The sequence below is a fragment of the Amblyomma maculatum genome, chromosome 11, assembly GCF_055883805.1.
Source record: "Amblyomma maculatum isolate TAMU_Amacu chromosome 11, ASM5588380v1, whole genome shotgun sequence".
Classification (NCBI taxonomy): Eukaryota; Metazoa; Arthropoda; class Arachnida; order Ixodida; family Ixodidae; genus Amblyomma; species Amblyomma maculatum.
The window spans coordinates 155,984,222-156,009,347 of record NC_139354.1 but is presented as its reverse complement, the minus strand read 5'-3'; the positions used below and the strand labels follow the sequence as shown (position 1 = coordinate 156,009,347).

General features: G+C 44.9%; 1 protein-coding gene across 2 annotated transcripts in view; it reads right to left on the bottom strand.

Annotated features, from left to right (window-relative positions):
- The window catches only part of LOC146175227 (uncharacterized), a 275,430-nt gene that overhangs the window by 4,679 nt on the left and 245,625 nt on the right, over positions 1-25,126 (bottom strand). The window contains exon 9 of one of the 2 annotated variants that reach the window (XM_084584667.1): positions 4,393-4,650. The exons of the other annotated variant lie outside the window; for it this stretch is intronic. Coding sequence (XP_084440793.1) covers positions 4,393-4,650 — 258 coding nt within the window. The remainder of the gene's footprint in view (positions 1-4,392; positions 4,651-25,126) is intronic. 2 annotated transcript variants of the gene reach the window in all.

Genomic DNA, 25,126 nt, shown 5'->3' with positions numbered 1-25,126 from the left:
GATTACCTTAGTAAATACCTTATACGTAACAGACAGTAAGCTGATTGGTCTGTAATTTTTAAGGTCCTTAGAGTCCCCTTTCTTGTGAATGAGGATAATGTTTGCGTTCTTCCATGGTTCCGGTACCGTCGATGACACCAGGCACTGCGTATACAGGGTGGCTAGTTTTTCTAGCACGATATCCCCCCCGTCCTTCAGCAAATCTGTAGTTATCTGATCCCCTCCAGCTGATTTCCCCCTTTTCACAGTTTCTAGTGCTTTCTTGACCTCGTCCTTCGTCACTGGTGGAACGTCTGACTGTTTTTCCCTACCGCCAATCTCATAACGATCCTGACTACTTTGGCTACTGTAGAGATCTGTATAGAACTCCTCGGCTACTTTGACTATCTTGTCCATATTAGTGATGACGTTGCCCGCCTTGTCCCTTATCGCATACATCTGGTTTTTGCCTATTCCCAATTTCTTCTTTGCCGCTTTAAGGCTTCCCCCGTTTTTTACAGCATGCTCAATTTTGTCCATGTTATACTTCCTTATGTCGGCCACCTTGCGCTTATTGACTAGCTTTGATATCTCGGAAATTCGATCTGGTCTGTTGGATTGGAAGCTTTCATACTCTGGCGTTTCATAATCAAATCTTTCGTCTCCTTAGACATCTTACCGGTATCCTCTCTAACTATCCTACCGCCTACTTCTACCGCGCACTCAGTAATGATATTTCTGAAATTATTGTGCCTTGCCTCTACGGTAGTGTCGCCATCCTCAGTTAGAGCTGAATACCTATTCTGTAGCGAGATCCTGAACTCCTCTGCCCTCCCCCTCACCGCTAATTCGTTGATGGGTTTCTTTTTTACTAGTCTATTGCGTTCCTTCTTCAGATTTAGGCTAATTCGGGACCTCACCATCCTGTGGTCACTGCATCGCACTTTCCCGATTACCTCTACATCCTGCACAATGGCGGGGGTTGAACACATTATGAAGTCGATTTCATTTTTAGTCTCTCCGTTAGGACTTTTCCATGTCCATTTCCGGTTCTTCCGTTTGCTGAAGAAGGTATTCATGATTCGTAAGTTATTGCGCTCTGCAAACTGAACTAGTAACTCCCCCCTGCTATTCCTAGAACAAATGCCATAGTCACCTACTGCCTTGTCTCCTGCCTGGTTTTTCCCTACCTTGGCATTGAAGTCGCCCATTAGTACAGTATACTGCGTTTTTACTTTTCGCATTGCCGATTCTACATCTTCATAGAAGCTTCCAACTACCTGGTCATCATAACTACATGTAGGTGCATAGGCCTGTACAACCTTCAGTTTATACCGCTTATTAAGCCTAATTATGATGCCTTCAACCCTCTCATTAATACTATAAAATTCATCTATATTACCCGCTATGTACTTATTGACAAGGAAACCTACTCCTAATTGTCGCCTCTCCGGTAAACCTCGATAACACAGTACATGCCCATCCTTCAGTACAGTATATGCCTCATTCGGCCTCCTAACCTCACTAAGCCCTATGACATCCCATTTCATGCCCTCCAGTTCCTCTAACAGCACTGCTAAACTAGCTTCACTAGCTAGGGTTCTATACCGTATACAAACTTTACCGTATACCGTATACAAACTTTTAATCCGCTTAAAGCATCAAGGCATGGACGCCTTCCATTTCCTTGGACACTGGACTTTGAGTGATGCTGTGGAATCATCATCATCATCATCAGCCTGATTATACCCACTGCAGGGCGAAGGCCTCTCCCATATTTCTCCACTTAACCAGTTTCTGTGCTAGCTGCATCCACTTGACCCCTGCGAACTTCTTAACCTCATCCGCCCACCTAACTTTCTGCCGCCCCCTGTTACGCTTTCCTTCCCTTGGAATACAGTTTGTTACCCTAAGCGACCATCGGTTATCCTCTCTTCGCACTACATGTTCTGCCCATGCCCATTTCTTCTTCTTAATTTCCGCTAGAATATCGGTAACCTGAGTTATTTCTCTGACCCACTCTGCACGCTTCCTATCTCTTAATGTTACCCCTACCATTTTTCGTTCCATAGCCCTCTGGGTTGTCCTCAACATAAGTAGAACTCTTTTGATTAGCCTCCACGTTTCAGCCCCATAAGTGAGTACAGGTAAGATGCAACTGTTGTATCCTTTCCTGTTCAGCGATACCGGTAAGCTGCTAGGCATAATCTGCGAGTGCTTGCCAAATGCGTTCCATCCCAATCTTATTCTTCTTGTTATTTTCTTTTCATTGTCCGGATCAGCGGTTACTACCTGTCCTAAGTAAACATATTCGCCTACTACTTCCAGTACTTCGCTACCTAATATAAGCTGCTGTTCCTTCCCGAGGCTGTTGAACATTACTTTAGTCTTCTGCATATTGATTTTTAAGCCTACCTTCCTACTTTTCCTGTCTAAGTCATCAATCATTATTTGCAGTTCATCCCCCGAGTTACTTAGCAAGGCAATGTCATTAGACAGCTTGCCGGTATCCTCTCTAACTATCCTACCGCCCACTTCTACCGCACTCTCAGTATTGATATCCCTGAAATTATTGTGCATTGCTTCTAGGGTAATATCGCCATTCTCGATTAGAGCTGAATATCTTTTCTGTAGTGAGATACTGAACTCTTCTGCCCCCTCCCCCCCACCTTCACAGCTAATTCATTGATGGGTTTCTTCCTTCCTAATCTGTTGCGTTCCTTCTTCAGATTTAGGCTAATTCGGGACCTCACCTCCTGTGGTCACTGCATCGCACTTTCCCGATTACCTCTACATCTTGCATAATGCCTGAGGTTAAACACATTATGAAGTCAATTTCATTTTTAGTCTGTCGTTAGGACTTTTCCATGTCCATTTCCGGTTCTTCCGTTTGCTGAAGAAGGTATTTATGATTCTTAATTTATTGCGCTCTGCAAACTCATCTAGTAACTCCCCCCTGCTATTGCTAGAGCGAATGCCATGGTCACCTACTGCCTGGTTTCCTGCCTGCTTTTTCCCTGCCTTGGCATTGGAGTCGCCCATTTGTACAGTATATAATATAGTATAGTATAGTATAGTATAGTATAGTATAGTATAGTATAGTATAGTATAGTATAGTATAGTATATAGTATAGTATAGTATAGTAGAGAATAGTATAGTACAGTATAGTATAGTATTTAGTATTAGTACCTCTCATGACAAGGTACATAAAACCACGGCCCTCAGTCACCATGCGGCTGCGGAACAACTGACCACGGCGGCGGTCAGACCTGTTCGCAGCGGGGGGTGCTAAGAATTTCTGGCTCCGCTGGACAGGCCGCCATTGGAAACTGACCATGGCATCGTTTAATGCTAGAACCCTAGCTAGTGAAGCTAGTTTAGCAGTGCTGTTATAGGAACTAGAGGGTATGAAATGGGACGTCATAGGGCTTAGTGAGGTTAGGAGGCCGAATGAGGCATATACTGTACTGAAGGATGGGCATGTACTGTGTTATCGAGGTTTACCAGAGAGGCGACAACTAGGAGTATGTTTCCCTGTCAATAAGTATATAGCGGGCAATATAGATGAATTTTACAGTATTAATGAGAGGGTGGCAGGCATCGTAATTAGGCTTAATAAGCGGTATAAACTAAAGGTTGTACAGGCCTATGCACCTACATTTTGTTATGATGACCAGGCAGTTGAAAGCTTCTACGAAGATGTAGAATCGGCAATGCGAAAAGTAAAGACGCAGTATACTGTACTAATGCTGTGGAAAATTAGTGTGCAAATGAAGGAATTAAGCAGTATAAATTAGGCGCTCTTCAAAAAGATGTTAATATAGTAGTATTGCTTAATGTCAGAGACATTATGGCCAGGAGAGAAAAAAAGAAAAAGGAAAGATTGTGCGTAATTTTTCTCCCTCAAAACACGCAATTATAGCCTAGATAAAAAATATGTAAGTATGGTGCATTTTTTTCCCACAGCAGACACAGTTACCATGTTTAACCGTTCTGGTAAAGGAACCCAAGTGTACCTACAATTGAAACGGATTAAAAGAGACACATGCCTTCAACGTACAGGTGCGACCTGCTAGTCCCTCAGCTTCTATAGCAAGCCAACCCTAATCTCGAACCTTCGAGCCGAGCCCCAGCCAAGGCCTTTCATAACAAACCACGTGGGCCGGGTCAGGACTAGCCTTTCGGGCTGCCCTCAGCTCTCGAGTAGTACCCTAAATGCTAAGTTACTTAAAACTTTATATATGTAACATACCCGTCCATGTTGAATATTTGAATTGTTTTAGTAAGCGACAGATCATGTGTGGACAGACTTACGTGCGAGAAAAAAGGCAGATGTTACGCAAAGTATGTTTTCTGATAAGCGGAGCAGACAAGCCCATATGCCAAGCACGTAGAGGATATCGTGGCCGTACCTTTGACGAAGCTTTTGATGTGCTCGGCAAGCTCGAGGCTGGGCTTTTGCTCTGGTCTAGGGACGACAACGGCTGCCAAGTGACCTTCACCTTGGGCCCCAACTATGGGCACCACAGCAGCCTCAGCGATGCTCGGGTGAAAGTGAAGGCATTCCTCCACTTCAGGAAGGCCGATCCTGAGCACGGCAGGTAGAGTAGCAGCCTTCACTCGCCCGGTGATGAAGAGCCTACCGTCTTCGTTGTAATGGCCCAGGTCGCCTGATGCATAAACCAAGAATAATGATTTTCACGGCTTTTTTCTTATCGAAAGCAAGCAGTTACCTCCCAAGCCTTTATTTTTTGCAGTTATGAAAATTGTTTTGAAGATCATTTTTATTGCAATCAAGATTACTAAGGAAGGTGTCGAAAAGTGTTTGAACGCCCGTTACCACAGAAAGAAACGAATTATATTTTTCGTGCGCGATTTGAACTGCGTTTGAAAGCAACGATAACAATTTTACGTAAATCGCTGACATCATAAATCACCCATTATTCTTGTCCTGCGCAATTCCTTGATTCGCTAAACACCTCAATTATTGTTCCCAACTTTTGAAATCTGTATTCGCTGTGTATTTCTTCGTTTCTGCTTTGGTTACTGCGGCTTGAACAGCATAACAAAGAAGGATGTCTGCCGCTCACCTGCATCAACGACACAATGGATCGGCTCTGCAACGCTAAGTACATATCGCCAGTGGATATGAAGATGCTTTAGTAAAACTTGTCGGGCTAGTTGGTTCATAGATCAATGCAATAAAAAGCTGCGCTAAGAAAACACGGACGAAGGAAAGGCAGGACGCACACAAACGCACACTGACAACTTTATTTCGTGAAGAAAACCAAGGCATATATACGCATCTCCGCTACTATCTAATCCCAATTAAACTTAAAAAGAAATCAGCCCGCGAAGAAGGGGCGTACACTACATCACGATGAAATAGCAAATTCTGCTGCAAAGATAATAAACTTAACTAGGGCCAGCCCACTAAGTAAACCAAAACCAAAAGGCTAACGGATGACCAGAACCAACCACCAAATGGTAATCCACGAATACAAAACAGTGAAGCAAGACCATAGCACTTCAGAACACCATGTTCAGGCTGCGACAAGGAAAAATGGTGTAAAAAACCAGGTCACACAAGCAGCTTATACAAGCCTCGTCAGAAACAATAAATACAGTGAAAAAAGGCACCAAGACAGGCTAAAACCAATAGTCCAACAATATTACCACCACAACAAGAAACAACAACAAAAAAGGAAGAAAACTCGCGAAGCTATGACATTGGACCTTATTTAAAAAAAAAAAAAAAAAACGTAACGCACAACGCAGACACATGAAAGAAGGCCAAATCAGAGCTTATACATGACCTTCGAAAAACTTAAATTGTTTATCCAACAAAGATATAGAGGGCTTGCTGACGCAAAAGCTTGTGGTGCCAATGTAGAAGGTTTCAATTACTAGGCGCTCCCATTTGTCTTTCGACCTGGCCAGAAACTTCATCCTCTCAAAGTAAGGCACGCATTCCCGTTCGTTTTCTTTCTTGCAGTCAGCAGAGTGCTCGGCCAAAAACCCTCTTTCATTTTTCTCCACATTGAACCTGTGCTCTCTTGCTCTTTCATTAAAGCATCTGCCGATTTGGCCTATGTAAACTTTTCCACAACGTAGGGCAATGCAGTACACTACTCCAGAAACACATTCTGTGAATTTCCTTTCATGTTTGATGGTTCAGTGAGGCTTCCTATTCTCTTTCATCATCGCACACACCTTCGAGAGTTTGCAAGATGCAGGGAAAACGATGTTGACGCCGCCTTTCTTTGCAATTCTCTTGACATTGAGCGAAATTTTATTAAAATATGCGATTACGTGGATCTTCACTGATCCACGTAAAAGTCCACTATGAGAAAATGTTTTTTCGTAATCAATGAATGCTATGTATAAGGGCTGATTATATTCCGAGCATTTTTCTATCACCTGGATGATGGTAAGGATATGATCGATTGTAGAGTATCGGTTCCGAAAACCTGCTTGATCCTTTGCTTGATTGCAGTCTAAGGTTGTCCTGATTCAATTAGCGATTACCATAGTAAATACCTTATAAGCAACAGACAGTAAGCTTATTGGTCTGTAATTTTTAAGGTCCTTAGAGTCTCCTTTCTTATCAATAGGGATAATGTTTGCATTCATCCATGGTTCCGGTACCGTCATATGACATCATGCACTGCGTATACAGGGTGGCCAGTTTTTCTAGCCCGATATCCTCCCCGTCCTTCAACAAATCTGTAGTTATCTGATCTTCTCTAGCTGATTTCCCCCTTTTCATAGTTTCTAATGCTTTCTTGACCTCGTCTTTTGTCACTGGTGGAAAGTATGACTGTTTTCCCCTACCGCCAATCTGATTACTGTCCTCACTACTTTGGCTGCTGTAGAGATCTCTATAGAGCTCCTCGGCTACTTTGACTATCTTGTCCATATTCGTGATGACGTTGCCCGCCTTGTCCTTTATCACATCTGGTTTTTGCCTGTGCTCGATTTCTGCTTTACCGCTTTAAGGCTTCCTCTGTTCTTTACAGCATGCTAAATTTTCTCCATATTATACATCCTTATATCGGCCACCTTGCGCTTATTGATTACATTCGATATCTCGGCCAATTCTATCTGGTCTGTTAGATTGGTAGCTTTCATACTCTGGCGTTTGTTAATCAAATCTTTCGTCTCCTTAGACAGCTTACCGGTATCCTCTCTAGCTATCCTCCCGCCTACTTCTACCGCGCACTCAGTAATGATATCTCTGAAATTATTGTTCCTTGTCTCTAGGGTAATGTCGCCATCCTCAGTTAGAGCTGAATACCTATTCTGTAGCGAGATCCTGAACTCTTCTGCCTTTCTCCTCACCGCTAATTCGTTGATGGGTTTCTTTCTTACTAATCTGTTGCGTTCCTTCATGAGATTTAGGCTCATGCGGGACCTCGCTATCCTGTGGTCACTGCATCGCACTTTTCCGATTACCTCTACATCTTGTTTATTGGCGGAGTTTGAACACAGTATGAAGACAATTTCATTTTTATACTCCCCGTTAGGAGTTTTCCATGTCCACTTCCGGTTCTCCCGTTTGCTGAAGAAGGTATTCATGATTCTTAAGTTATTGCGCTCTGCAAACTCAACTTGTAACTCCCCCCTGCTATTCCTAGAGTCAATGCCATAGTCACCTGGTACCTGGTATCCTGCCTGCTTTTTCCCTACCTTGGTACTGAAGTCGCCCATTAGTACAGTATACTGCGTCTTTACTTTTCGCATTGCCGATTCTACATCTTCGTAGAAGCTTTCAACTGCCTGGTCATCATAACTACATGTGGGTGCATAGGCCTGTAAACATAGCGCTTATTAGGCCTAATTACGATGCCTGCCACCCTCTCATTTATACTATAGAGTTCATCTATATTACCTGCTATATACTTATTGACAAGGAAACCTAGTCTTAGTTCTCGCCTCTCCGGTAAACCTCGATAACACAGTACATGCCCATCCTTTAGTACAGTATATGCCTCGTGCGGCCTCCTTTCCTCACTAAGCCCTATGACATCCCATTTCATACCCTCTAGCTCCTCTAACAGCACTGCTAAACTAGCTTCACTAGCTAGGGTTCTAGCGTTAAACGTTGCCAGGCTCAGTTTCCAATGGCGGCATGTCCAGCGAAGCCAGAAATTCCTAGCATCCCCCGCTGTGTCACAGGTATGACCTCCGCCGTGGTCAGTTGTTCCACAGCCGCTGGTGACTGAGGGCCGGGGGTTTATGGAGCTTATCATGAGAGGTTGCGGCCAATTACTACACCAGGGTGGCCAACTCCTGTTCTGGTGAGGGAGTGCGTTGGCGGAGGTGTTCACCGGCATCAGGGCGCACCCCAAACCTGCTTATGCAATTTCATCTACACGCGGATTTTTTATTTTGTTTTCCGGTGGAGAATTGCGTGGCACCGGGATTTGAGCCCCGGTCCTCTTGCATGCGAGGCGGATGTTCTACCGCTAGCCTCAATTTGCCAGCGGGTACTGGCAAATTGAGGTCGGCAGAAGAAGCCGCGAGAAGACCGCGTACGTTGCGGCTGACGGTCTGTTCGGGTTCAAAGTCATTCGGCCCCGGGGACATTCCAGCGAGTAATGGAGACCGTGTTTTCTGGCTTGAAGGGCAAGTTTTGTTTGGTGTACTTATACGACGTCGTTGTGTTCTCCTTAAGGTTTGAAGAACAGCTGAAAAGTCTCACATATCTTTTGAATGGAAAGCGCCACAAGCGCAATGCTTCACCGAACGTAAGCTCTGCCTACAGTCCCCTAATGTCCTAGGCCACTTTGATGAAAACGCCGAAACTGAAATTCACACCGACGCAAGTAATGTGGGTTGAGGTGGCGTTCTCTTTCAGAAGAGTGCTTGATATGAGAACGTTATCACGCACACCAGGAGGTGCCTCTCAAAAGCCGAAGCCAATTACTCGATGACCAAGAAGGATTGCCTCGCAATCATCTAGGCTACTTCGAGAGAGAGAGAGGGAGAGAAAACTTTATATAATGCAAAAAAAGAAAAATAATCTAGAGCTCCCGTGGTTGGGTCCTCAGTCCAGAACTCCCGCGGCCTTTGCTGCCCTGCTGGCCCGTGCAATCAGCCAAAGCTGGTCTTTCGACTCCGAACTGGACAGCGCAGCCTCCTACTGCTCCGGCGTGGCGTTGTGAATTATCGGCACTGCATCTATTTTCTGACAAGCCATGTGTTGTGATAAATTGTCGGTTTTTGTCCACACCAGGGACACGTGCCCCTGTATACGGTCGGATGTATCTTGCTGTATAAAGACAGGCATGGGTAAGAATTTGTTTGTTGCTGCCGACAAGACACTGACTGCTCCCTGTTTAACAACATGTGGGGCGGAGAATACCGTCTTCTGGTCCCCCGGTAGTGCACTAAAATGTCTGCGTAGGTACGAGTCACTTCCTCTGTTTCTTCGGCCTCTGACCTTCCTCGGTTTGCATAACCTCGAGCTATGAGATCGGCCTGGATGTTCCCGGGAATGTCACCGTGCCCCGGAGCCCAAAGTAGGAATTTTTTATGTCGCTTTTCCCGCCGGCCTTTAAGATGGCGGCCGCTTTTTTGCTGATCCTGCCGTTGGTATATCCTCCGCAAGCGGCTTGCGAATCGGTCATTACTACCAGCGAACGCCCCGACCTATTGCCCTCTGCGACCACTAGAGCAATAGCGGCCTCCTTGGCGTCAGGGCTACTTCGAAGTTCCGCTCGTACCTATACAGTAAACTGTTCAAATTCCTAAGCGATCATCACGTGCTCGGCTGGAGGCGATTTGAAAGACCCCTCCGGCCTCCTTGCATGATGGAGCCTACGTCTTCAGTCTTCAAGAATTTGGCATTTCTGTATTCTACACGCCCGGCCGCAAGCATTCCAACGCAGACTGCTTATCCTGAGTCTCGGTCGAACTCCCGAAGAAGACGACGACGAGAGCTTCTCGGGACCGGTAAGCGCCAGAATTTTCGTACAACCGCCGCAATCAGATCCTGAGCTGAAAGGCAAGAGCGCGTCCCCTCCTGCTGTGTTCAGGCGTCATTTGCTGTCGTTCACGTTAAGCAATGACGTCCTCGCGAAGAACTTCGCAACCAGCAGGACCGCACAGCTCCTTGTGGTTCTGAAAAGCCAAAGGCTGAAATGTTCGCAGGCGTTGCACGATGAACAGACAGCAGGGCATCTCGGGTTTATGCGCAGGTCAGCTAATTCAGGATAACTATTACTGGCCGCGGTTGCTTGCCGACGTTGCTCATTCGTGAAAACATGCCATGAGTTTCAGCGACGCAAGACATCCCCAATTAGACCTGCTGGGATACTGAACCCTATACCTCCCAAGAATAGGCCATTTCTGAAAATTGGGATGGATCTTCTCGGCACCTTTCCAACGTCATCTGCGGGTAACAAGTACATCATCGTGGCCACTGACTACCCTACCCGCTAAGCAGGAGCGAAAGCCCTGCTTAATGACACCGTTGCAGAAGTCGCCAAGTTCTTCGTCTAACGCATTCTCTTGAGACACGGCGCTCCCGAATTGCTCATTACGGACAGAGGCGATATGAAGGCGATGATTTTAACGAAGGAGTAACGCCGGGATTCTTTCAAATCTCATTTTTTTCTCTTTTAAAGCCTCCGGAATGCGGCCTTATCACTGTGATTGTAGCTTTCTTCATGGTCGTTGCCGCGAGACGCGGCTTTATTACCAGAAGCTGCTTCCAGATTTATCTCGAAAGATTCCAGACCCGTATTTGTGCCTCTACAATGTTCCAGGGCACGGTAGTCAGCGTTTGCCGTTTTATCTAAATAATTTTTCGCCACCTTTAAATTGACCGCTGATGAGTGAAACGAGCATTCGTAGAAGGATGACTACCGAGGCCACTTGTTGCTATTGCTGCCTCTAATTGCTTAGTTCTTTTGCGGGCTAAAACCGGCCCAATAAAGAGCTTATTCGAGTGAATTTGAAGCCTCCTCATGTCTTCCAAACCGCAATGTCCCCACTTCGTGACAATATGATTGAACATCCACATCTTACGCTAGGAGGTCCAATACCACTAGAGATTCGCTAACTTTTCAATGAAGAGGAGGAAGCGGCCTTCAGAGTAGCAACAGCTATCAAAAATAACCACGTACTACAAAAGGTTTGGGCACTGCTTGCGGTGAAAACTCAATAAAAGCAAAAGACAAATATGCCCATCACATCTCTAGACGGTAAACGTAAAGCAGACTGAAGCTTCTTTCAATAAATACCTTCCGTCAATCTAAACTCTTCACAATTGTCATGTTAGCCAGTTTGTGCCACAACACTATGACCCCGACGAACTGGTCGATACCACAGCAATTTAGAGGCCGGTGAACTTTACTAGGTACTAAATCTAATGAAGAGGAAAGTGATCATATGGTGACGCAGTGTTAACAAGCCGGCAGCCAAAAATGTAAACACTGGCATTTCACATAATTCATCTCTTTATTGGGCTGACTCGCTCCCGCAAAGGAACTACATAATTGGGCGGCGGCGATGGTAACAAACTTGCTCGTGGATCGTCGTACTAAAAATAGTCGCAGAATTCGGCAGGGTGCAATATGAAGTCGGCAAATAATCATCTAGATAACCAGTCACAGGAACCTGGAAAAGTCTAGAACGATGCGGAATTGTTGCGCTTCGCTTCGATCACACGGAAATATCTCTGCTCATCCCACGCTAGTAAGAAATTGATAAATTCGTGTATCGTGACAACGAGCATCAAGGTCGTTCCGTGGGCTATAATTACAGTGATAAGGCTGGGCAGTGGCGGCTGTTTAAATCAACAACAAATAAAGATTTCAATGGTTCGCACCATTACTCCCCGTTTGAAAAAGCATCGCCTGAATATTTCACAATAAGCAGAGAAAAGCCAACATAAACATTACGAATTAAACTTCAAGGTCCTTTAGCGCGCGTAATATGGGTTAAGGTGTACATCATGCACAATTTCTGGGTTCGCGGGGCCGCTGGGATACTGCGCGTTGTCACAAATAACCTCGTAGTCCAATTGTCCGCCTTGGCGAAGGAACTTGTACGGGCCCAAATATCCGCCTAAAAGACTTTCACTGAGTCCGCGGCGGCGAACCACCGTCCAAACCCCGAGTGAGTCTCCCGGCTTGTATTCAGCATCGCGTCACCGTATTGTTGCACGATCATCATCAGCCTGACAATACCCACTGCAGGGCGAAGGCTTCTTCCATATGCCTTCAATTAACTCGATCCTGTGCTTGCTGTACCCACTTGACCCCTACGAACTTCTTATTCTCATCCGCCCGCCTAACTTTCTGCCACCCCCTGCTACGCTTACTTTCACTTGGAATCCAGCTTGTTGCCCTAAGCCACCATCGGTTATCCTTTCTTCGCGCTACATGTCCTGCCCATGCCCATTTCGTCTTCTTGATTTCCACTAGAATATCAGTGACATAAGATATTTCTGTGACCCACTCTGCAAGAATTATATCTGTTAACGTTATCCCTACAATTTTTCTTTCCATAGCCCTCTGCGTTGTCCTCAGCTTAAGTAGAACCCTTTATGTTAGCCTCCACGTTTCTGTTCCATAGAAAAGTACAGGAAAGATGCAAGTGTTGTATACTTTCCTCTTGAGCGATAACGGTCAGCTGCTATTCATGATCTGGGAGTGCTCGAAACATGAGCTCCATCTTGTTATTTTCTTGTTATTTTCCTTTCATGGTCCGAATCTACGATTAGTACCTGTCCTAAGTAGACATATTCGCCTACTACTTCCAGTGCTTCGCTACGTAACGTAAACTCCTGTTCCTTCCCTAGGCTATTGAACATTAACTTAGTCTTTTGCATATTGATTTTCAAGCCTACCTTTCTGCTTTTCCTGTATAGGTCATCAGTTATTCTTTACAGTTCATTCCCAGAGTTAATTAGCAAGGCAGTGCCATCAGCGAACCGCAGATTACAGAGGTATTCACCAACTACACTTACCCCTAACTGCACCCATTCCAAGTCTGGGAATACTTCCTCTAAGAAAGCTGTCAATAGTACTAGGGAGATAGGGTCTCCTTGTCGAACACCTTTGTTTGTAGAAATTTGGTTACTTTCCTTATGAAGAATTATGGTTGCTGTATACTTTCTTCCAGTATATTCACATACGGCTCGCCTACACACTGATTTCGCAATACCTGAATGCCCGCCGTGGCTTCTACTGAGTCAAATTCTTTTTCCTATTCAATGAATGCTATCTATAAGGGCTTCTTATATACCGAAAAAATTTTTCAGCGCTCGGACCCTTCGATGTCCGAGGTCAAAAAGCTGCACTACCTCATGCGTGGCGTCAAAGAGCAGCTTTTTTCTGGCCTGGTCCGCACCCCTCAGAAACCTGTTGCATAATTTCTCGTGGAAACATTCACTATAAAGAAAGTGCTTCAGCAGAGAGCTTCGGCTCAGGATCGTACCGTCCACGCCGCCTCCCGTGATCCAGTATGTAACAGATTCCCGACCGCCTACACGGAAAGCAGATGAGTGGCGTACCCCCGACAAACGGCCGTTATGCTTTCACTGCGTCGAACCGGGTCATGTCTGTCGGCGCTGTCTCTACCGTCGACTGGTCCAGAAAGTTTTTCCGCCGATCCTCCGCGGCCTCGCTACGGCGAACTGCCCGAGCCGTTGAAGATTTCGTCAATGACCAGCACCGTGGCGTTCTATCTCATCTGCGGCAATCTCGATCACCGTCGCCCAGGGCTCGCCCTTCGCCATCTGCTGTAAGTTCTTCATGGACAGGGCAAGGCCGATCGCCCAGTCCCCGGCGGGAAAACTGAAACCAGCGACCGTCGGGGGTAGGCTCGCAGGATATCGCTGCGCGGGTGACCACCCCATCGACGCGGACACGGAAGGACTACGCATCGACGTTGGAAACGTCCACGGTTACCGATCATAACGCCACCTCGACGCCGCCACAACGAACCAGCAACGACAATGAATTGCCGGTGGATCCGATGACACAAAAACGCACCCGCAGCGACGACGAATTGCCGGTGGAACGAACGCCGCAACAACGCACCCGCGATGACGACGAACTGCAGATGAAGAAGACCGCGTACGTCGACGACGAGCAGCCAACGACTCAGAAGCTTGGCATTCGCGAGCAGCTGTCGTTGGTTATACCCGTAATACTGGATGGTCGCCATGTTCGAGCTTCGTTGGATACTGGCTCTGATTATTCTATTTTGAGCAGCAAGTTTGCCGCAGTTCTCACGAAGGTTTTGACTCCGTGGGCTGGCACACACGTTCGCACTGCGGGTTGTCATCTGGTTACTCCTCTAGGCATGTGCACGGCCAGAGTTCAAATTCAAGATTCAGAGTTTGTGGTAAGCTGCCTTGTTCTGAAAAGCTGTTCACATGACCTGATTATGGGTGTATAGTTTCTTCGTGAATATGAAGCAAGTATTGAGCTCCGGAATTTTAAGGTCTCGTTTCGTACTGAGAGAGCGTTGGCCCTCATCAGTGCTAAGCGACCACTCAATGTGCTTTAAGACAGTATCACGCTACCATCCCGAACCAACATCTTCGTTAATGTCAAATGCAAAGCTCTTCACGATGGTGACGCAATAGCCGAAACTAACATCTCGTTACTGTTGACACAAGCAGCATGCATGGCCCGTAGTTTGATCCATCTTTCCTGTGCTCAATCACACGTACTTGCTACCAATTTTACGCACAGGGATCAGCACCTTTTTTGTGACACTTCCGTAGCTTTAGAACGCATCTCTGATGTCTCCGAGTACTTGTCCTCAGAAGTCGTGCCAACGCCCACATCCTTTCACAATCTCAATGTCAACTCAGATATAACGGTGGGCCAGCGTGAACAGCTGTTTTCGTTGTTATTCAATTGGCAGCAGCGGGTGGCGACGGGCAGCAGCTATGCGCATTTCACTTATTACTCCAGATAAGTCCTGCAATCAACACAGCCTGACAACTCCCTGCCTTTCTACACGTGTATGTGAAACCGGCGCTGGCAGAACTACGAAGCGGGTCTGCAAGACAGCGCCCCCCGGAACCGTCTACCACCAGGATGATCTGGACGCTATAAAAGCACAGCACAGTTTCTGACTAGAACCACTTGGCAGCAGAAGGCGGCAACGGGCAGCAGCTATGCGCATTTCACTTTTTACTCCAGGTTAGAATCTTGGACTGCTAGTATTCTTTCTGCTTTCCTTTACTGCCTTGCTGCTGCCAACAGTGCATTTCCTGTGTTTATTATTGTTTTCGTTGAACTGCTACGTTATGTCTAACAAAGCGTGGGATGATTTTAGGGAAGAAATGAAAAGGGAAATGAAAGAGTTCAGTTGCAAGATTGAACGCGATTTAAGGTATGAACTGAGGGAACTCAAGGATAGCCTAGAGTTTATTAACCAAGAGTATGAGACAGCGAAAAGTAAAAACGAGCAGCTTGAGAAAGAAAACGAAGCACTAATGAAAGCAAATGAAACACTTGCAGATGAGTATGAGAAAGCAAAAAAGCAACTTGAAGAGCATGAAACTAGAATCGCAGCTAGTGAGCAATACGCAAGGAATCGAAACAATGAAATGAAAGGCTTTGAAAAGGTGGACAGTGAAGACCTGATAAAGATTGTCAGTGAAATTGTAAATTTTCTGAATGAACCTGTGGCACAAGAAGACATTGAACTATGTCACAAAGTGAGAACTCGCAATGTGTCATCTGAGAACATAATTGTACAATTTAGAAACATCTAAAAGACATGCCTTGCTTCCTGAAGCAAATACGTAGCTAAACGATTCTTCGAGAGCGAAAGTAAACGCCATAGCAAAAGCAGCATAATAAAAATGCAACTTCACACTTCATGCAACCGCACAATATGGTCCCCGTAAAATGAAAAATGCTCCCATTGTGATTACAAACGCAAATCCTGACGCAGGGAAGGTAACATAGGCGTAATGAAGCGACTTTTGGAACTGACTGTGGAAAGGAAGAAGGAATGCAAGTGGAAGTTCGCGTGGACCAGGGATGGCAAAATGTTTGCTCGAAAAGATGAATGTACAATGCGAGCGTGACGTACAGTTATTTGTCTAAACTCACACTGAACTTGCACCCAGTTTTCATTTTTGTCCAGAATGGCATTACATCCGTGGGACATCAATAACATTTTTTCTGAAAAGATATTTGCTCTTAAGTGCTTCCATATAAATATAATATCCGCAGTAAATAAAGAAGATCAGTTGCATATTCTTCTAGAAAGTTTTACTTTTACTTTTGATGTCATAATGTTGACGGAGACTTGGTATTCCAGCGATAGTGATGTCATGACGGATAAAAGATATTGTTACGGGGATTTACTGCCTACGGGGACGTACTACGGGGATAATACCTATTTTTTAAACAGAGCTAATAAGCGTGGTGGTTGTTTATTGCTTAATGTGAACAAAAATCTAAATTGCGATTTACTTGAAGAGTTCTGTTTTATCACTGAACACATTGAATGTCTTGCTGCTATCAGCTCCATGAAACCTTTTTGCTGTTGTCTATCGTCCTCCTGATGGCAATATAGAAACCTTTATTGCTAGCTTGGAAAGACTGCTATGGTACACAAATGAAAATGGCCTGACGCTATATTTAGGAGGTGATTTGAATATTGATATTTTGAGACACTCAACAGCTAAACGTAAATTTCAAACTACACTCTCCTCAAATGCGTTTAGCAATTTAATACAAACAGCAACCCGTATTACAATAAACACGAATACTTTAATAGACCTGTTCATTACAAATTTACCTACCCACGAGATTTCCGCAGGCGTATGCGCTGCAACAATAAGTGACCATCTACCCATCTACATGTTTACAAAATTGCAATTACCCCATTCTGATACAAAAGCTGAAGACCGGTGCGAAAAGCAAAACATCAATGAACGAACGTTAAATCTTTTTCGGAGGAACAAGCTGGGATAACGTTTATGAACTAAACTCTGTAAATGACGCGTATAACGAATTTCTCAATCTCTTCACATCTGCATATTCTCAACCTTTTCCTTTGACTCTAATTAAATAAGATGAAAAATCTCGCAAGCCTTGGATCACGAAAGAATGCATTAACATGATAAAAAAGAAAGAAAAAATATTTAAGCATTTCCTAACCACACGTGATCCAAATGACTGGAACAAGTTTAAGAAACATAGAAACAGAACAAATTCTTTCCTAAGAAATCAAAAGCGTAATTATTTATACAATGTTTTTGAACTCGGCTGCAACAAAAAACCACTAAATAATGTGGAACAAAATAAATACATTATTAAATCCTTTCCCTGCCAACAGGACCCTCACTGAAAGAACAGTGAACAACGAAATACTGCGTAATAAAGATTTAGCCGAAGCATTTAACAACTTCTTTTGTAATTTGGTATCAGGGTCTGACAATCCTGAAACACAAAGCCGTGTGAGTAGAAATTCAAACGCACTTTTTTTGGAACCAACGAGCGAAAGCGAAATCTACACAGTGCCTATATCGCTCAGAAACAGCCATATTACCGACATTGACAATATTCAAATAATTCCTGTTAAATATGTTCTTGACCTAATTTTACCACACCTTACGATATATACAATCTCGCCCTCTCAATTGGTATCTTTCCGGACAGAATGCAAATATCCAAAGTTATAGCAGTAGTTAAATCAGGTGACAAAAATTTATTTTTCAATTACCGCCTCATTTCGATTTTGCCGGTATTCTCAAAAGGCTCAGAAAAGATAATATACTTGAGAATAACAAATTTTGCAAATAAGTATAATCTTATCAGTGCATCTCAATTTGGATTTCGTAAAAGCAGGTCGACAGAGCTTGCTCTTTTAACGTAAAAAGAAATAATCCTGAAAGCATTTGAAGACAAGAAAATTGCAGCGGGCCTTTACACTGATTTTTCTAAAGCGTTCAACAGTCTCAGTCACCTAACACTATTAAGAAAGTTAGAATTATATGGCATGCGGGGCATTCTATTAGAATTAATGGCATCATACTTGCAAAATCGTAAGCAATGTGTAGCAATAGGTAAATAGTTATCGAACTATAAAGCAGTTACGACAGCAGTACCTCAAGGAAGCATCATGGGACCTTTACTATTTAATTTTTATATCAATGATATAACGAGCATCACATCGGTTGCAAAGTTTGTATTATATGCCGATGACGCCACCTTGTTGTTTTGTAGTCACAGTTACGATTGCCTAGAAAATGACATAAACAAAACTCTCAGCGATTTATATTTATGGAGCACATCAAATTTCCTGCAACTAAACAGCAAAAAATCTAAGGCAGTAAAGAAGGAAACGCATGTGAGCGAAAAAGTGAGCGAAGCGACAAGGCGGCGCGACGAAAGCGATCATGGTTCGCTCCGTCGCCTACTGGGGTAGACGCATGCACGCGACAGCGCGAACCGAGCGAAACGGCGACGACGCGCTTTGTAGGTTGTGTGGCTGGCATAGTGGCTTAGTACTACTGCCAAATACAGCAGCAGTCATAACGATTGCAAGTTATTTTGCGCCAACATGGCAAAGCAAAATGTATTTACAACAAACCGCATCGAATGTGCGTTAACTTGCACTGTAGTCTGTACGAGTAGTCACGTGACCCCTTGTTTCTTTTGTTTCGCTTGCGATTAGACGTTCTTTGAATCCTTCGCTATTCACCATTTTTCGTACAAAGCGAAATGATTACGCGGTAATGCACAATCACAATGCAACACAGCAAAATAAAGAAAGCATGCGAAATGAGTGGCAGTGACGTAAAGTTACTTCCGGGTGAACGAGCGAAATTTTCTATTTCGGCAGATCCGAGCGACGAGCCAAGCGACACATGCATTTCTGTTCACGCGAAGGCTTCGCGCGACGCATGCCGCCGTCGCGTTCGCGTTCGCGTGAGTTTTCGCGTGCATGCGATTCAGCCCTAATTTTCACCCCAAGACTGTCTACATCGACAAAGGGTATAAACCTATCTATTCGTCACTCAACAATAGAGGTAGTTGATACAATTAAAACACTTGGTGTAAATTTCCATAAACATATGTTCTGGGATGTCCATGTTAATAACGTGATTTCTCGAATTTAAAAAACCGTGGGTATACTAGCTAAATTCAAATATTTCTTACCGCCTACTGTTAAACTTCATTTGTTTAATTCGTTATTTATGTCCAATGTAAATTACTTTTTTTCTTGTTTGGGGTAACACTACATTCACAAATTTAAATCAAAGTCTCATTCTACAAAAGAAAGCCGTTCGACTCTTTGCAAGTGCAGAACCAAATACACACACCAGAAGCCTTATGACGGAGTTTAAAATACTTCCCATACATAATCTTTACCCTTTCACCTAGGCCAGAAGGTACAAGCAAGGTCTACATAGCAATGAGGCTCTTATCACATTCATTGCAAATTTAAGTTTAAGGGAGGGTAGGTCTACATCCAGGTCGCCAGAAATTTGGAAAGTTCCTTTTTTACGCACAACCTTTAGCCGTCAAATGTTGGAATTTTCACTTTCATTGTTACTTAATTATCTCCACACTCACAATACAATTGTAGAAAATGTTAGTATGTCAAAGTTGAAGACCTTTTTTGCATCGTAAGAGAGATGGTACCTTCGTTAAGAATTGTATAATGATGAAGATTTATTTTTCTTTTTTTTTGTCCATACTGTACATATGTATTGTGTTCATTACACTGATCGAGCAATTTTTTAACATGCAAATGAAGCTTTTTTATTTTATTATGTTTGCTGCTGTTCATGCAATGTCCTTGCACAGTTATTTTTTCTACAAAAGGTTGTCCTGCAGATTATGCACTGCTTATGTAAACATTTGCGACCGCTGTATGCTGTATTGTACGACCGCTGTATGCCTTGTACAGAGGGGCTTGAACTTCGTCAAGTGAAGTGTTTTTCAATTTTGTTCGAGCCCCTGCTGCTTTGACGGAAATAAACTGAATGGAATTCAGAGAGTGTTTTACATCGCCGTCAAAAGTGCATCAAACTACCATCGCCAAGCATCAAATTGTGACGTTCGATCATGTGCGTCCAATCTGCCAGCATCCCTACTGCTTCTCTTTGACTAAGCGTAAAGGTATTAAGTCACAAGTTAAGGAGATGCTCGAAGATGACATTATCCATCCTCCCCGGTCGTTCTAGGTAAAAAGACGGCACGTTACGTTTTTGCGTCGCTTACCGCAAGCTAAACGCCGTAACCAAGAAGAATGTTTTACCCTTGCCGCGGATAGACGACTCTCTCGACCGCCTTCGGCATGCAAGGTATTTTTCGTCCATCGATCTAAAAAGTGGCTGCTGGAAGTCTGAGGTAGATGAGCGAGATCATGAGAAGACAGCCTTTGCCACACCCGATGGCCTTTACGAGCGTAAAGTTCTACCTTTCGGACTTTGTTCCGCGCCGGCCACATTTCAGCGGATGATGGACACTGTCCTCGCCAGCCTTAAACGGCGGTGTTGCTTAGTCTCCCTAGAAGACGTGCTTGTCTTACGTTAATCGTTTGCAGAACATCTTCAGCTCCGGCTGTCAGTACTCGAAGGCATTCGATCCACTAACCTAACAATTAAGCCACAGAAGTGCCACTTTGGCTACCGAGAGCTCTAATTCCTAGGCCATGTCGTCAGAGCCGCCGGCGAGAAGCCTGACCCTGATAAGCTTGCTGCTGTTGCGGAATATCAGATTCCAGGTGGCAAGAAAGCTGTTCGCAGATTCCTCGGCTTGTACAGTTACTACCGGCGTTTTATTGATATCTTCGCTAATCTCGCTCAACCGCTGACTCGGCTCACTCGTGGAGACACCCTTTTTAAAGTAGTCACTTACCACCATTCCTCGCGTTGGCTGGCCAATCTGCTTGACCCATGCGGCCGCCTGGCGCGAAAGAGCCTTCGCCTACAGGAGGTTGACCTCAATATAGTCTATATGTCCGACCACAAGCATGAAGACGCTGACACGTTCTCTCGTGCGCCTGTCGAGCTCGTTTCGACAAACACGCATGACGCTGGCAGCTTCCTCGGAGCTGTTGATTCTTCCGATATGTCTAACCAGCAGCGTGCCGATCCATAGTTGCGAGCTCTGATCGATTATTTAGCAGGTCGGCCAGCCTCCATACCTAAATACGTTTTTCGGAGCCTCTCAACTTTCTGCCTGAGAAGTGGTGTGCTCTATAAGCACAACTCTAGACTTGAGTCGGGAACCTACCTCGTCGTGGTACCCACAGCTCTGCAAGAGGAAATGCTTTCGGCGTGCCACGATGAACGAGCTTCTAGCCACTTGGACTATTCTCGCGCACTTGCTACAATACGACAGACATTCTACTGGCCCAACCTTGCCACTATTGTGAAGCGCTATGTCCAAAGCTGTCGACAATGCCAGCGTCGGAAGGTTCCGCAATCAAATCCTGCAGGCTTCCGCATCTCCACAATACCACGCGCACCGTTTCTTCAAGTCGGCATGGACCTTCTCGGTCGTTTCCCCTCGGTCCGCCGGTAGCAACCGTTGGATGATCATCGCCACATATTATCTGACTCGCTATGCCTAGGCCTAAGCGCTACCTAGTGGTACAGCATCTGAATTTGCCCCTTTCTTTGTACACCAGATCATAGTGCGGCACGGTGCTCCTACCTGTGTTATTACCGATAGAGGGACAGCCTTTACTTCGCAAATGATGGCCGACGTTTTTTATCTCAGCGGTACAGCGCATCGAAAAGCTACTGCTTACCATCCGCAGGCAACGGGCTGACGGAAAGGCTTAATAAGACCATGGCGGACATGCTCGCGATGTATGTCGACGCCTGGCATAAGACTTGGGATGCTATCCTACCATACGCGACATTCGCGTACAATACAGCAATCCAAAATATGACACGTTTCACGCCGTTTCGCCTTGTTTACCGCAGGCAGGTTTGGACCTTGCTTGCGAAACAGACAGCGAGCTTTCTACTGACACAGAGCAGTTTGCCCAAGATGCTGAGCAAGCATGCCAACTAGCACGCGTCCACATCGCCCAGCAACAGGACAATGATTCACGCCGGTACAACCGCCGCCACAGACAAGCTTCCTACAACACCTGGGACCAGGTGTGGGTGTGGACTCCTGTTCGACATCGTGGCATATGAGAAAAGCTAATTTGCCGCTATTTCGGACCATATAAAATCTCGCGGCGCCTCAGCGACGTCAACTACGATGTGCTCCCGGATAGCCAAGAGCAAAGAGGCCTTCGGCTACCTCGTACAGAGATAGTTCATGTCTTGTGAATGAAGCCGCAGTTTCCACAGTAAATAAAAAACGGCATCTACTCATTTTATTTTCATTCGCTTTTGTTCGCTTGTATGCACGTCTGCCTGTGTGTGTCACGCTTAAGGAGGGAAGAATGCAAGGGGGTGCTCGGAGCGAAAGACGTTGAGGTGGCGCTTGGTGGTGATAAATATTTATTTGTACAAGGAGATGTTTGGACCGAGGCCCTATTGGCCCAGACCCTCGCAGATCTAGGTGGAACTCCTATTCCGGAGCCCCAATGGCGTCTAACGCCGCTCGCGCCCTGGCGACCAAGGTCCGCTGGGACTGTAGGTCATGGCAGCTGAGCAGCGCCGCCTCCCAGGCCTCCCTAGAAGGATGGGTAATGAAGGATTGGGAACGGTGGGGATAGGATGGACAGGCCCAGATCATGTGGAAAACGTCCGAGAAGATCGCTCCACACAGGCTGCAGCCCCCATCAAAGTCTGTATTGAAATGCTTCAAGACTTCCGGGCGCAGCATTGTGTTTGTAAAAATTTTGAGAAGGAGCCTTTCGTCCGCTCTCCGGAGACCTTTACAAGGTTCCGGAAAGCGGCGACGGCTGTCTTTATAATATGTGGTAATATGTATAATATGTGGTATGTGTAATATGTATAATATGTGGTAATATGTGGTAATATGTGGGCCGGGAACCCAGATGAGATTGCAATTTTGAGGGTCGCTGGACCGACAGCAATTTTGTAGGATGCGCTTGGCTAGAGGAGGTATCCAACCCAGCCCATAATTCCGACAGGCCCCTTTGGAGTCGGTAATGATGTGTTTTACTTATGGGAGGGCGAGGGCGAGCGCAAGCGCGATTTCCTCCGCGTATTTCATTTCATTTCATTTCATTTATTTTTCCCTTAAAGGCCCGAGGGCATTACATAAGGGGGGAGCAAACTCAATATACAATGCGAACAAGAACAGGAAAACATAAAAATAATAAGAAAAGAAAAGAAAACAGAAACAAGAGAAATAATGCAAGGGTTAGACGAAGTAATTTTTAAAAAACAAAAAGAACAAAATACCGTAAGTAAATGGCGCCGAATATGTTATACAAGAGAAAAACGCTTTCACGAAACTGGTGAAACTTGAGCCGGTTGGTACGTCATAGATGGCAACGTCAGCACAACTACACACACACGTAAAAAAAAAAGTCAAGACAAGGTAAGCGCTGCCTCCCCCGCGCGCCCACAATTCAGCCGACGTCATCAGCGATTTCTTTACGAAAGATGGTGGTTTAATTTTATCCTGAATGATTTGCGATCAGTGCATGATACGATGTTGTTTGGCAGGGCGTTCCACAGTACTATTGCGTCCGGAAAAAAATGAAGAATTTAATGCTAAGGTGCGACAGTTGATACGTGCAATGCTATGATTATGGTTTAGGCGGCTAGATGTCCTGTGGGGGGGCTGTAGCTTTGCATGTCTCGTACGGGGATGATAATAGAAGTGATGTAGAAGACATAGGCGAGATATGATACGGCGTGACATGAGCGATGGAATGGCGATGGATTGTTTCAGTGCTGTGATACTGCTTTTCTTTGAATAGCAAGATGTTATAAATCGGATGGCGCGATTCTGTACGGCTTCAAGGTCGGTGGCGAGATACGCTTGTGATGGATGCCAAATGGAGGACGCTTATTCTAGTTTGGGGCGAATGAAAGTTATATAGGCTAGTTGCTTTATTTCCGGGGATGCGGCCTTCAAGTTACGTCGCAGATAACCGAGTGTGCGTGAGGCTTCTGCGCAAATGTTTTGAATGTGGGTTACCCATGATAGTGATGGTGTTAGGTGGAGGCCAAGATATCTGTAGGATAATGCGGGGGTAATTAAAAGCGAGCCAATACTATATTGATGCTGATTCACAGTGTGTTTCCTCGTGAAAGTCATGGATTTACACTTGCTAATGTTTAAAGGAAGGAGGAATTTATTAGACCAAGAGGCGAGTGTATTAAGATCAGATTGAAGCAAACATGAGTCGTTGGTCGTCCTAATCTCTCTGTATATGACGCAGTCATCCGCAAAAAGACGTAATTTTGATTTTATATTACAAGGGAGATCGTTAATGTAAATTAGGAATAGTAGCGGTGACAGTCCGGCGCCTTGTGGGACTCCCGATGTTACATTGGTGAGAGGTGAGTGGCTATCATTTGCGGAAGTGAACTGCTTGCGTCCTGAAAGAAAATTTTTAATCCAGCGGATTAGGTTGGCGGGAATTCCTAGGGATGAGAGTTTCTGAAGTAAATGACTGTGGGGAACGCGATCAAATGCTTTGGAGTAATCGAGGAATATAGCATCTATTTGAAGGTTATTGTCCATGGATTCTAGTAAGTCATGTATGAACTCAGCAAGCTGTGTTTCACATGAGAGATGTTTTCTAAAACCATGCTGTTGAGGATAAAAGAAGCCGTTAGATTCGAGGTGTGCCATTAGGTTCGTGGATATAATGTGTTCGAGAAGTTTGGATGGGACACTGGTTAGAGAGATAGGACGGTAGTCGGATGCTGATTTGCGGTCACCTGTTTTGAAGACTGGAATGATTTGAGCGATTTTCCAATCGTCCGGTATTTCCTCCGATTGGAAAGACTGGGTGAAGATTAATTGTAATATCTGTGACGAGGTTTCCGATGTGTTTTTCAGTAGTTTGCTATTGATATGGTCAGAGCCTGCCGATGAAGACAATTTTAGAGAATCAATGAGGTTACTGATACCGTTTGCATTAATCTGTATCTCAGGCATTGTGACTGGTGGCGACTCTGATGGAGGCTGGGTCGAACAGTTCTGTGCAGGGGTGAAAACCGAAACGAAATAATGGTTCAAGATGGCGGCACAC